Source organism: Macrotis lagotis, chromosome 8 (genome assembly GCF_037893015.1).
Source record: "Macrotis lagotis isolate mMagLag1 chromosome 8, bilby.v1.9.chrom.fasta, whole genome shotgun sequence".
NCBI classification, from domain to species: Eukaryota; Metazoa; Chordata; class Mammalia; order Peramelemorphia; family Peramelidae; genus Macrotis; species Macrotis lagotis.
The window spans coordinates 170004384-170017131 of NC_133665.1; the positions used below are offsets into that span (position 1 = coordinate 170004384).

General features: G+C 35.8%; 1 protein-coding gene across 1 annotated transcript in view; it reads left to right on the forward strand.

Moving 5' to 3' along the window:
* The window catches only part of LOC141496577 (cadherin-related family member 3-like), a 96692-nt gene extending 84024 nt beyond the window's left edge, over positions 1-12668 (forward strand). The window contains exons 12-15 of the mRNA XM_074199056.1: positions 2336-2568; positions 6658-6829; positions 8035-8279; positions 12438-12668. Of these exons, the coding sequence (XP_074055157.1) occupies positions 2336-2568; positions 6658-6829; positions 8035-8279; positions 12438-12668 (881 nt within the window). The remainder of the gene's footprint in view (positions 1-2335; positions 2569-6657; positions 6830-8034; positions 8280-12437) is intronic.
* The last annotated feature ends 80 nt before the right edge of the window (positions 12669-12748 follow it).

Genomic DNA, 12748 nt, shown 5'->3' on the forward strand with positions numbered 1-12748 from the left:
GGTTTTCTTAAAATGTGGGCCCATCTGCATCAGTGAGGTGATGCTGCAGAGGGCTGATACTATAGTAATTTATAGTTCTAGGACTCAGTTCTAGTTTCCTATAAAGACCACATGATTGGAAAACAGATTATTTGCTAACAAGTGGAGGAGGGAGGGATAAAAATGCTCTTGTACAAAGCTATACCCAGGGCCTGAAAGATTTAACCTACAACCTCTGAAGGTGTTTCAAAAATGTTTTAACATGGAAAATAGTCTCCTTTCATATGACTCTGATTAGAAACTTGAGTGGTAGGCTGATGACTACAAGAAGCTTTTTTGGGGGAATGAAATTATGAGAATCTAAAATATTTAAGGTAATTTTCTCTGATGATATGCGACACCCACCTGAATCTCTCATTGATGGAAAGCTTCTGGGAAGAAAAAAAATTAGAGGGAAAAATTTCCTGCATCAGAAATTATTTAAAAGAAAGTAAATGAGGATCATATCATGCTGGGATTTAAGTCTTATGGGAAAACATTTCATTTACAATAGTTTTTGATGAAGAAACTTGGCAGTCTTACAGAGAGTTTCATAATCACTCTATTTTAAACTTTAGCTGGGGATGCTCAAGATAGCTCTAAGTTTTTATTGAAAGGTTAATTTAACACCTACAGAAGACTATAAGCTTTCCAGTATATTTAACCAAGTGCTGTATGTGAAAAAGACACAATTTCTGCCCAGGACTGTATGAGGCAGATTGGAATTTTAACCTTTATTCCTTTGGATATATTTATATAAGGCATGCCACATTGAAGGCTCTTTAAAAAATATCTTTCAGGCAACCAAGAGGTTGAAATTTTGGTATTTGCGATTTGCAACTTTGGGCAATTTCTTCATTATTCATGAGTAGGGTCTGACTGGTTTTGAGATATTTGTTTTGTTTACTGAACTCCTGATGACTAGAGGCTTCTCCTCTAAGAATGCCTTCATTGACAGAATGTAAATTATATATGCAATGCATTTACATTCAGTCCATCAACAAACATTTATTAAGCATTCACTATGTTTAAGACACTGTGCTAAGTGCTTGATACAGAAAAAGAGCAAATCTAGCTCCTACTGTCAAGGAGCTTACATTCTAATGAGGGAAGATAGCATGTTTGTAAATATGAAGATATATGATGAGCAGTTTGATTGCTCAGTGGTGAGAATACTGGGTCTGGAGTCAGGAAGACCTTAGTTCAAATCTGGTTTCAGACACTAACTAGTTACATGACTCAAATAATTTAACCTCTGTTTACTTTAATCTACTGGAGAAGAAGATGGCAAACTCTCCAATATTTTTTGGCAAGTCATAGGGCACAATGAATTGGACATGATTAAATGCAACAAGTTATGTGATACATTCAAAAGAAATGAACATTACTCAGCGGAAAGGGTCTAGCAGGAGGGGGAAACTGGGAAAGACCCCTTGCCACAGACGGCATTTGAGCTGTTTGTGCTTGACCTGTGATTGCTGTTTTCGCTGTTTGTCTTTCATTCTCAAAGAAGACCATGACATTAGGGAAGACCATAACATGCACATGAATTGGATTTGAGTAAAGGGATGCTGAGCAGTGTCACCAGCCTCACTTCCTCCTCCAGAGCCATCTGGGTACAGTGGCTAGATGATTGCCCAGGATTGTGAGGTAATCAGGGTTAAGTGACTTGCCCAAGGTCATACAGTTCGTAAGTATCAAGGGTCTGAGATTAAATTCGAACTCAGATCCTCTTGACTTCAAGGGTCAGTGTTCTATCCACTGCTCCACCTAACTGCCCCTGACCCTGAGCATTCCAAACTCTTATTGGTTTGACCAGTCTCACATGTTAACTGGACTCTAATATTGTGATGTGATTTTGATCCTCATTGAGAATGAAGGACCACAAAAAATCCAATCAATTGTGCAGCAAAAAAGGATAAAGTTCATGTCCTAAAATCAATCATCCATAGACCAATGGGATGGAATATTCTAAAGTTATAAGAACAATGGCATCAACTCACTTTTATACCATGTTTTCATAATTTATCAAATGTCTTTCTTGAGAAAATCTTGAAAGTCTACAATGTTATTCTTGACCCACATTATAACTTTGTTGTGGTGAAGAGATGAAACTCTTCTTTTTTAGTGTCTTGGTTATGTAAAGATATTGCATTGTTTAAAATTGACTTTTGTTTCAAAACTTGGATCTATATTTTGCAGAATTTTCTACTATTTGATATTAAAGATGTGGTTAGATTCTAGATCATTGACATATGGTGAATATAAGGGATTTTTTAAATTAAATAGACTAATCATTTGAAGTATTAACTTACAGCCTCTTATGAAGTTGGAAGAGTGACTGCTTTTGATGAAGACAGTCCATTGAACTGTTTGAGGTATAAAATAATCAGAGGAGACACTCAGATTATTCGAAAATTCTGGATTCATCCACTAACTGGAATGATAGAACTGACCACCCAGCCAGACTATGAATCTGTGAAGCAATATAACCTCACCATAGAAGCTGTGGATTGTGATCAAGCTCATCCACGGACAGCTGTTACCATGGTAAGTAAACAAAACATATAAACTTAAATTTAATGAGGAAAATATTTGATTAGAGTAGAATGTAAACTTATTCAGGGCAAGGACTGCTTCCTTTTTTATTTTATTTTATTTTATTTTATTTTATTTTATTTTAGTTTTAGTTTTTGCAAGGCAATGGGATTAAGTGACTTGCCCAAGGCCATACAGCTAGGTAATTATTAAGTCTCTGAGATTGGATTTGAACTCAGGTACTCCTGACTCCAGGGCCGGTGCTCTATCCACTGTGCCACCTAGCCGCCCCTGCTTCCTTTTTTTTTTTTTAAAAAAAACCTTGGTATCCTTAGTTTAGTGTCAAGTAGTGTTTTGAAAATAGTAGGAAATTTTAATATTTGTTGAGTTGAATGAAATAAGCAAAAATAAGATAATTTAAGGAAGAAGAGAGAACTAAAATGTTGAGGAGTAGAAAAAGGCTCTTTGAAGAAGGTAGACTTTCACACAACTTTCACATTAGTGTTGGTGGGAGCACTAGATTTACAGTCAGAAGATTTGGTTGGGTTCCAGTCTAGACCCATTTAATAACAGTGCAGGATTGAAAAGTCATTTCCCTTCCTTGAGTCTTAGTTTCTCCATCTGCAAAATAGAGAAAATAATACCTGACATCTCATAGAGTTTTTTTTTTTTTTTTTTGGCAAGGCAATGGGGTCAAGTGACTTGCCCAAGGCCACACAGCCAGGTAATTATATATTAAGTATCATAGAAATGTGATTTATCAGCAAAGTTAAGCTAACTTGACAATTCACTAGAAGAGAACCAAATAGTGAACATCTTCATTATTCATTAGAATTTAGAAGAATGCTCAAAAAATCTTTGAATAAATTTTCTCTGGTCTCTGACATTTAAAAACTGAAGAAGGCATTGAGAAGAAGTGAAACTAAAAGGAACAGATTCAGAATATTTGTTACTACCTCTATAAGATGGTACCTAAATTTAGATATCAAATCTTCATCTTTCCCTTGAGCCTAGAATTAGCTATTTTAACTTCCTATTTGACACATTCATGTATGAAGGAACAGCTAGGTGGTGCAGTGGTTAGACTGCCAGGTCTGATTCAGGAAGACTCATCTTCCTAAATTCAATTCTGATCTCAGATACTTGCTAGCTGTTTGACCTTGGACAAGTCACTAACCTCAATTTCTTCACCTATAAGATGAATTGGAGAAGAAAATGATAAATGAGTCCAATATCTCTGCCAAGAAAACCGCAAAATGGGTTCAAAAAGAGTAAGACAAGACTGAAAAAAAGATTGAACAGCAACAAAGGTATCATAGGAAAGTAATATTCTATATGCCCCAAACAGTACTCATCATTGTTCTCCTGAAACCCTCTTGTGTTCTAACTTCCCCATTTCTGTCAGGAACATCATTTTTCTTCCACTTACCTATTTTCATAATGTAAAAGACACCTTTCATATTTTGCTTAAGCATTTTTCAGCTCTTGTTAGTTCCATCTATGAAGCATTTCTTGTATCTATACCTTTTTTTTTTTTTTTTAGATTTTTCAAGGCAATGAATGGGGTCAAGTGGCTTGCCCAAGGCCACACAGCTAGGTAATTATTAAGTGTCTGAGACCAGATTTGAACCCAGGTACTCCTGACTCCAAGGCTGGTGCTCTATTCACTGCGCCACCTAGCCGCCCCTATACCTTTTTACTTTTTTTAAAAGATTTTATTTATTTTGAGTTTTACAATTTCCCCCCTAATCTTACTTCCTCCCCCCTCACTACAGAAGGCAATTTGCCAATCTTTACATTGTTTCCATGTATACCTTTTTTAAAAATTCTCATTGTAAGTACATTATTTCATGTTCTCATTATCTCTCATCTTTTTTTTTCTCCCTTAGAATGCAGACTCCTCAAGATCAGAAACTATCTTTTTCTCTTATATTTGTGTCCCCAGGACTTAGCCCTGGGGACAGAACATAGTAGCTGCTTAATAAGTCCTCCCTCCCTCCCTGCTTGCCTCTCTCTTTCCTCCCTTCCTTCATTTCTTCTTTCTTTCCTTCCTCCTTCTTTTCCCTCCTCCCTTCACTAATATCCTCCCTCCCTTTCTCCCATATCTTTACAATCTATTTATGATATTCTTAGTCAAGAATATCAGGAGGTCTAATCACATTTAAGAAACTCTATTTAAGAAACTTTTAGTATGAGATACAGCAGAAGTTTCTTAAATATCTCATACTATTTATTTCTTCCTTAAGGATATGATTTCTCTCTTATCACATTCAGCTTAGATCAATGCATACTATGGGAATGATGTAAAGACTAACAAATTGCCTTCTGTGGCGGTGGGGGAGGGAAGCAAGATTGGGGGAAAAATTGTAAAATCTTTCTAAAATTAAAAAAAGAGAAACTTCTTTTTTTAGGTCTTCTTTTCCTTTAAAATACAAATTTCTGTTTTCTATTTGAAGTCCTTCATAATTTGGTTTTATTGTGAGCCAGATTCTATTCATCCATCCATCCATCCATATCTATCTATTTTTTTCCCATGACAGACATCTATTGTTCTCCCTCACATACTCTATGTTCTAACCAAATGGGTTCATTTTCTGTTCCTCCTTCTATGAGTCATTACCTCTTTTTTTGGGGGGGTTTGCAAGGCAATGGGGTTAAGTGGCTTGCCCAAGGTCACACAGCTAGGTAATTATTAAGTGTCTGAGGCTGGATTTGAACTCAGGTACTCCTGACTCCAGCCCAGTGCAGCCTCTATCATTACCTCTTTTGCCGCCATACCTCTTGAAAGACCTGCTTTACTAGTTCAAATGATGTCTCCTTCAAGAAACCTTAACCTTTGTTAGTCCTTCTTCTCCTAATCACTGGGTTAGCTTGTATATATATCCCATATTAATTTTCTGGTGAACATGTGCCCTTAGTAGAGGGCAAACTTCTTGAAAGCAGGCACTATCTCTTTTTGTATTTGTGTTTCTATAACCTAGCATAATGACTAGCTTCTAGTAGGTGTTTAAAAGATGCTTGTTGAATTGAAATGAAAGCATCAAGCAAGAAACTAAGGCACATGCACTTAAGAGAAAGAGCTTTTGTTTAGTAATCCTCCCAGCAATTTGTCTAAGTTATTAAAATTATATAAAATAAACACATCCATAGAATATCCTTGCCATTATAATCAAAACAAGTTTTTCCTTTGTGAATATTGTAGAGAAAAAAAATCATTATTTATCTAGGAAGTAGGCAGATAACCTTTCTAGGCCGGCTGGTGTTTGATCACTGACATTTATAATCCTTGATATTTTGATCTTTTTCATGTAAATTACCACAATTTCATGATATTTTAATTAAGAAAGTATGAGAGCAGCTTCTAATTATGGTCATAACACATTCTGAAGTGATAACTGTTTCCATCAGCATATATACTTGATATATTTGAGGCTTTACCTTGAAGGAAATCAACCAAATCCAATAAGAGGAAGAAAAAATTGCTTATTATTAATCACAGATATTTGAAGAACTTAAGGCTTATGACCTTTTTTTGGGGGGGGGGAGACTGAGATTTTCCATTAATTTTCCACCAGTATAAGGCAACTTGATGGCATAGAGGGCAACATGTTGAACCTTGAGTCAGGAAGACCTGAATTTTAATCCTATGTGTTAATCTTGTGTGATCCTGGGAATATTGTTAAGAAATATTGTTTCTCTTCAGTAAAATGAGGATGATAATAATAATAATAATAATGAACCCCTCATAGGATTTTTATAAAGATAAATGAGACCATGTACGTAAACTTTATAACTCTCAAAGTACAATTTAACATTAGCTAATCTTATTGATATAAACTTTTAGAATATCTACAGGATGTTTTAATGAGTCCCATGGCCCTTCTCCTTGATGCCCAGGGCAAGGTAGATCAGTGAATGACAAGGAAGCTGACAGACAGGACCTGTATTCATGGTGTACATCTTACATCAAAATCCTGAAGTTTTCTTTTTTAAATTAGAATCTCAGACAATCACCATCTACCCACATGTTTATTTCTGGTTTTGTGTATAAATAGCCATATGATGTGGACATGAAGTTTCTTTCTTTTGGACTGCTGACAGGTTACAATTGACATAAAAGATGAGAATGACGAAGCGCCTGTCTGCAAACCATCTAAATATAAGGCAGTCATTTTTGACAATGTCGCTGCTGGAACAAACGTCAACAGCTTCAAGCTAAGCTGCCATGACAGAGACTCACGGAATACTGAAATGCGCTTTGAGATAGTTTCTGGTAGGGAATTTTAGCATGCATTTTGAAAAGGAAGGTGAATCAAGCTGGCTACAGAGGTAACAACATTTATAACAATCATCTCATGTGAATTAGTTGTGTCCAATTTGGTAAATATAATATTATTTATTTTTCTCAAAGTAGTTTAAAACCTTTTAAAAATTTGTATCCAGAAAAATTCCTTTTATCACAGAGTGATCTTTCATATTGCTTTGTCTATTTAGAAACAACCTCTGCAGAAAAGCTGGGGAGTTGTGGTTCAGGGGTCTAAATGTGCTGTCCATGGTGCTAACTTCAAAAAGTCGTTCAAGTCCTTCACATAGTGATACTGTCCACTTAGGATCAGTATGTCTGATGCCTAGTTCTGTTTTTCTGCAGAGAGATTTACAAGGAATCAATGTTTTCCTTTTGTGACATCATGTACATATTTGTAAGATGACTAAAGAGTCAAGGGGTACCGATTCTGATCATAAAATACAGTGAAACTAACTGATTAAGTAAGGAGGAAACCCAGGTCCCCACTAGCATGATATTGTAAATAACTGAACTGATAAGTCATCTAAATCTCAAATTAAGTCTTTGTAAGGTTGAAATAAGAGAACTTAGTGTTCAGGTGTAAAAAGTGTAGCACTAACAGTATAATATGGTACACAGTGCAGACACCCAGTATTGTACTCATATTCCAGAAAGGATTTTGATAGGCCGGAGAGCATTAACTGAAGTTGACCAAGAAATGTGGGTTCACTTCATAGGAGGATTATTCAAAGGAGTTGAATATTTTTAACCTGAAGAAAATAAGACAAATTGGAAAGGGGGCATGAGGGCTGCCTTCAGGTTATTTAAAGAGTTGCCGTACGATAAATTATTAGAGTTATTTTCCTTGGTCCCAGAAGGCAGATCTAGAAGCAACAGTTGGAAGGATAGGTTTGAAATATAGAGTAACTTCCCAATAATTATGCCTTCCCCTAAAATATAAATTAGTTAAGGTGGCAATAGACTTCCCTTGAACCAAGCCTGGATGATCACTTCTGAATTTGTTTTCATGGACACCATTGCTGAGTTTGGGTCAGACTCGATGACCTCTGAAGTCTTTCCTTCAAGTTCTCTGACTTTCTAAAGTCATATGCATTTCTAGGAATCAGAAAGGGTAAAAGATTGATTTTGTATACTTCTGGGATGATCATCATTTAATTATTTTCTTTTTTCAGGAAATGAAAATCAACACTTTGGATTTGATCCTACTCGGGGCTCAAGTGCCCCAAAGTTAATTGTGAAAAATCCTTTTAACTTTGAGTCTGGAACAGATTCTCACCAGCACTATCATCTTGTGGTGCATATTACTGATGACAATTTGCAGCACGGTCAAGTTGTGTATCCCCAAACAGGGACTGTTATGATAGATGTTTCTGTGATACAACAAAATACACCTGCTCCTCCGGTTACCAATTTTGAAGTAAAGCATTGTAGAATTTAATTTTCTGGGACTGTTGCATGGGGATTCACATTCATTCAATAAAAATCTATTCAATGACTACTACATGCACTATCTATGTTCTATTCATGATGTAGAGATAAATAAGACAGTATATTATCTTAAAGATTTATAGTCAGACAGGAGAGAGGGGTTGAGGGCAAAAGGGACTAAAGTAGGTATTAAAATGTGATTTTTTAGAAGATTTACATGCAAAGGAATATGAGAAGTAAAAGAATGTATTTGTTGTTTACTCATTTTTCAGTCATCTCTCACTCTTTGTGTCCCCATTTCTTGGCAAAACTATGAGAGTATTTTGCCATTTCCTCCTCCATTTCATTTTATAGATGTGGAAACTGAGGCAAGCAGGACTACATGACAGATGCAGGGTCATAAACTTAGAGAGACAAAATTTTAACTCTGGAAGATTAGTCTTCCTGACTGTAGGTCTGGCATTCCATCCACTATACCACCTAGCTGCCCAAAATAATTAAATCAAAATAAAATAAATTAATATTTTAATTAACATAATGAAGCATCAGAATGCCCAAGTTAAAGTTAGAAAGGTTATCCATAGGTGGATTACCCTTCCTTCTTTCCATGTTATTATGATTACATGCACCAATAATCTCTGCATGCTTATATTTCTATAAATGTGGTTTATAGCAATAACTAAGTCACATAATAATTTAAAGTTGGATTCAATGCTAGTCAAAAAATGTAATAAGTACCCTTTTATGTCCTAGGAATTGGGGTTACAAAGACAAAAATGAAATAATTCCTGACTTCAAAGAGCTAACAGTCTACTAAAGAATATAATGTACAAAGATAAGTAAACAGAAAGAGCATTGAATTTGGAATCAGAGGACCTAAGTTCAAATCCCATCGTTGTCTCTTAGTAGTTGAATGACCTTGGGCAAATCACCTAATCTATTTGAGTTTCAGTTTCCTCATCTGTAAAATGAGGGGTTTGAAAAAGATTGTAACTATATCTGTAATTCCAAAAAAGAGAGAGAGAACCAAAAAACCCAGGGCAAACAGGAAAGCTCTGAACTGTATTTAAAGGAAATTAAGATAGAGGCAGAGGCAGCTAGATGGCTCAGTGATTAGAACTATGGGCCTTGGATCAGGAAGACTGGTTTCAGATTCTTACTAGCTGTGTGACCCTGGGCAAATCACTTAGCTCTGCCTCAGTTTCCTCATCTATAGAATAAGCTAGAGAAGGAAATGGCAAACCAAGAAAACCTCGAATGGGTCAAGAAGAGTCAGACATGACTGACTGATAACAATCAAGATAGAAGTTAGGAGAGAGCACATTCAGGGAATGGGAGCCAGCTAATGCAAAGAGATGGGAGAGAAAATATTATCTAGGGAGATGGTAATAGAGACTTTGTGAAGGGAAATAATATGAAAAAAATTCAAATCAGGTAGGACCAGGTTGTAGAAGCTTTAAGTGATAGAAGAAAATGCCTTGGATACTTTATTAAATGTGAGATTGATAATTACCCTGTGAAGTAGATACCGGAGGTATTATAACCCTCAATTTACAGATGAGAAAACTGAACTTTAGAAGTTTAAGGGATTTGTCTTATGGTCTCACAGCAAGTGCCTAGGTTGGGGTGGAGTGTTCAATTCAGGTCTTCTTTTGACCCCAATATAACATTATACGAAGTTGCTGCTCCCATTTGTCACCTCATCCTGGTGACATCCAAAGAGAAATGCTAAAGAAATATTGGCATTCTCATGTGAAAAATTATACAAAGTAAAATTCTTTTTTTCTATTCATTTTCACCTTCTGATTTCCCAGTAATTACCTTTCTTACCTCAGCTCTGTTTTCAATCATATACTCTCTCCCATATATTTATAGTGCCTGTTTTGAGTACTGTTATGTCTCTGCGTAGCCGATAGGATGAGAGAATGTACCAATTTGTGATCAGAGAACATAGAATGTGGGTGGGGTGGGGCCAGTAAAGACAACTGTAGTCAACTTTGTGAAAGTAGTCACTGATAATTAGTTTTTGTCACATATGGATATAAATAAACCAATTGTTAGATGCTAATCAAGCAAGAAATGGCATTCCTAATGACTATCCCGAGGCACAGCAAGAGCTTGAAGTCTTTCCTAATCAATAAAGATTGAGATTAACTATGTCCTATATAGTTTTGCCATTTCTTTTTTCTTTTCTTTTTTTTTTTTGCAGTTTTGGCAATTCTTATTTGAAACACTTAGATATTTATAACCCTGGATCTCTCAGTATCTTGACTCATATTTTATGAAAAAAATTGAAAGTATCTCTTTTCTCCTCCTCTTCATCTCACATTCCTCAAAAACCTTGCATCAATATCTTATTTCTCTTTGTATCATATGCTACAGGCAAACCCCTCCCGATGTACAAGTAATTTAATTCCATTCTGTTTTTTCCAGAATATTGCCCTATCATCCCTTCTGTCTCAGTATCTTTAATCCTTATCTCCCCATGCTTCCCTACTGTCTAGAAATATATTTGTGCCTCTCAACTTAAGAAGTCCTCATTTGATCCCTGCTATCTCGCATTGCATGCCTTTCCTAGTTTTTGCTAAATGCTTTTGATTCTTTGAAAAGGCTGTCTGTAATCAGTGTCTCCACTTCCTTTTCTTTCTCCTCTTGACCTTGAACAAGTCATTTAACTTTGCCTCAGCTTCTGGACTGTAAAAAATGAGCCAGAGAAGGAAATGGTCATTCACTGCAATATCTTTGCCAAGAAAATCTCACATTGGGTCACGCAGAATCAAACATGACTGAAAAATGAACAAGAAGTCCGTCTTTTGACTACCACATTCAGCCGAAATTTCCCTTTTTTATATATTTCCAATATATATATATATATATATATTATATTCTCAATGATTTCTTATTTGTAAAATTGAATCCTCATCTTTCTTGACCTCTCCTACAGTGTTTCACACTGTCAATCATCCTCTTATGAATGCTAATCTCTCTCTTTGTTATTGTGATTTTGGTCTCTCCTGGTTCTCCTCTTACCTGTCTGGATAATCCTTTTTGTGTTCTTTGTTGAATCCATCTAGGTCAAGTTTACTAAATTTTGATGTCTCCTAGGACTCTGTCTTGGACCCTTACATATATATATATATATATATATATATATATATATATATATATAGTATGTGTATAAATTTATATATGTGTGTTTGAATATGTATATACAATATAGATATGTGTTTTTTTGGGTCATGATCTCACACAGATAAATACATACATATTATAGGGATAAATATAGACTTACATTTGGGCTAAAAAATCCATTTGAAAAGATTAAGATAGGGATATCTGATTACACTGCAGTGTGTCTGAGAAAAATGTAAGGGGTTTAGTGGATTACAAAGTCCATGTTAATCAATAGTGGATATGATAAGAATAGCAAAATGACTAATGACATTAAGAGAGCTATAGCATTTATGAACAAAGAGATAATGGCCCCATTGTACCCTGCTCTGGCCAGATCACAACTGGAATATTGATTTGCTTCTGAGTATGTCAATTTGGAAAAGGGCATGGATAACCTATAGAGCATCCAGAGGAAGATAGCTAGAATATGGAAGACTATTGAGTCTATACCATTAGAGGCCTAGTTGAAAGTTGTTTCGATTTTATAAGGAAATTGCTCAGTGGGGATATGATGGTCAGCTTTAAGTATTTGAAGACATGTGATGTGGAAGTTAGACTTATTTTGTTTGGACTCAGGAAGCAGAACAAGATGGAAGTGAAGGCAAGTTGCAAAGAGGAAAATTTGATGTTGCTGTGAGAAAGCTTCCCAAGTTCGCTGTGAGCATCACCCACGACTAGAATGGGTTGGTTATGGCAGTGGTAGCCTCCCCAGTTTGGAAGTGTACCAACAGACACTGGGTGACCCCATTTCAGGTTTGTTGTAGTGAGGATTCCTTTTTATTCAGGAGCTTGATACTTGCTGAATTTCCTTCTAAATGTGAAATTCTGTTATTTTGTGGTATAGATGTCCATCTATATTACACAGAGCACCACATGTAATTTGTTATATATAGATGAATCCTATTAAATGTAAGAAAATACTGTCTGAAAACATTGCCTAATGCTTTGTGTTTTTTGCTATGTTATTTATCAGCAAAAGAAAGGTGTGACCATTATATACACATCTATAAATACATACAGTTCCAATGACTGGTACATCCCCTTCATCTTTACGCTGATGGCAACCTTCCTGGCTGGACTGCTTGCTTGGACATGCTATTTGCTTGTGAAATACACCAGCATTACAGCCATGTGTAAAAAACTGACCAAAGAACTCTCAAAGCCAAAAAACAAGTACGTGAGTTTTCGTTTAACTTCTGAATGAATAATTGCCTTTAGAGGGGGCATTTGTTGGCTCATCGGCTTCCAATAAAAGGAATGTCCCAGGGTGGAGAGCTTGGGCTT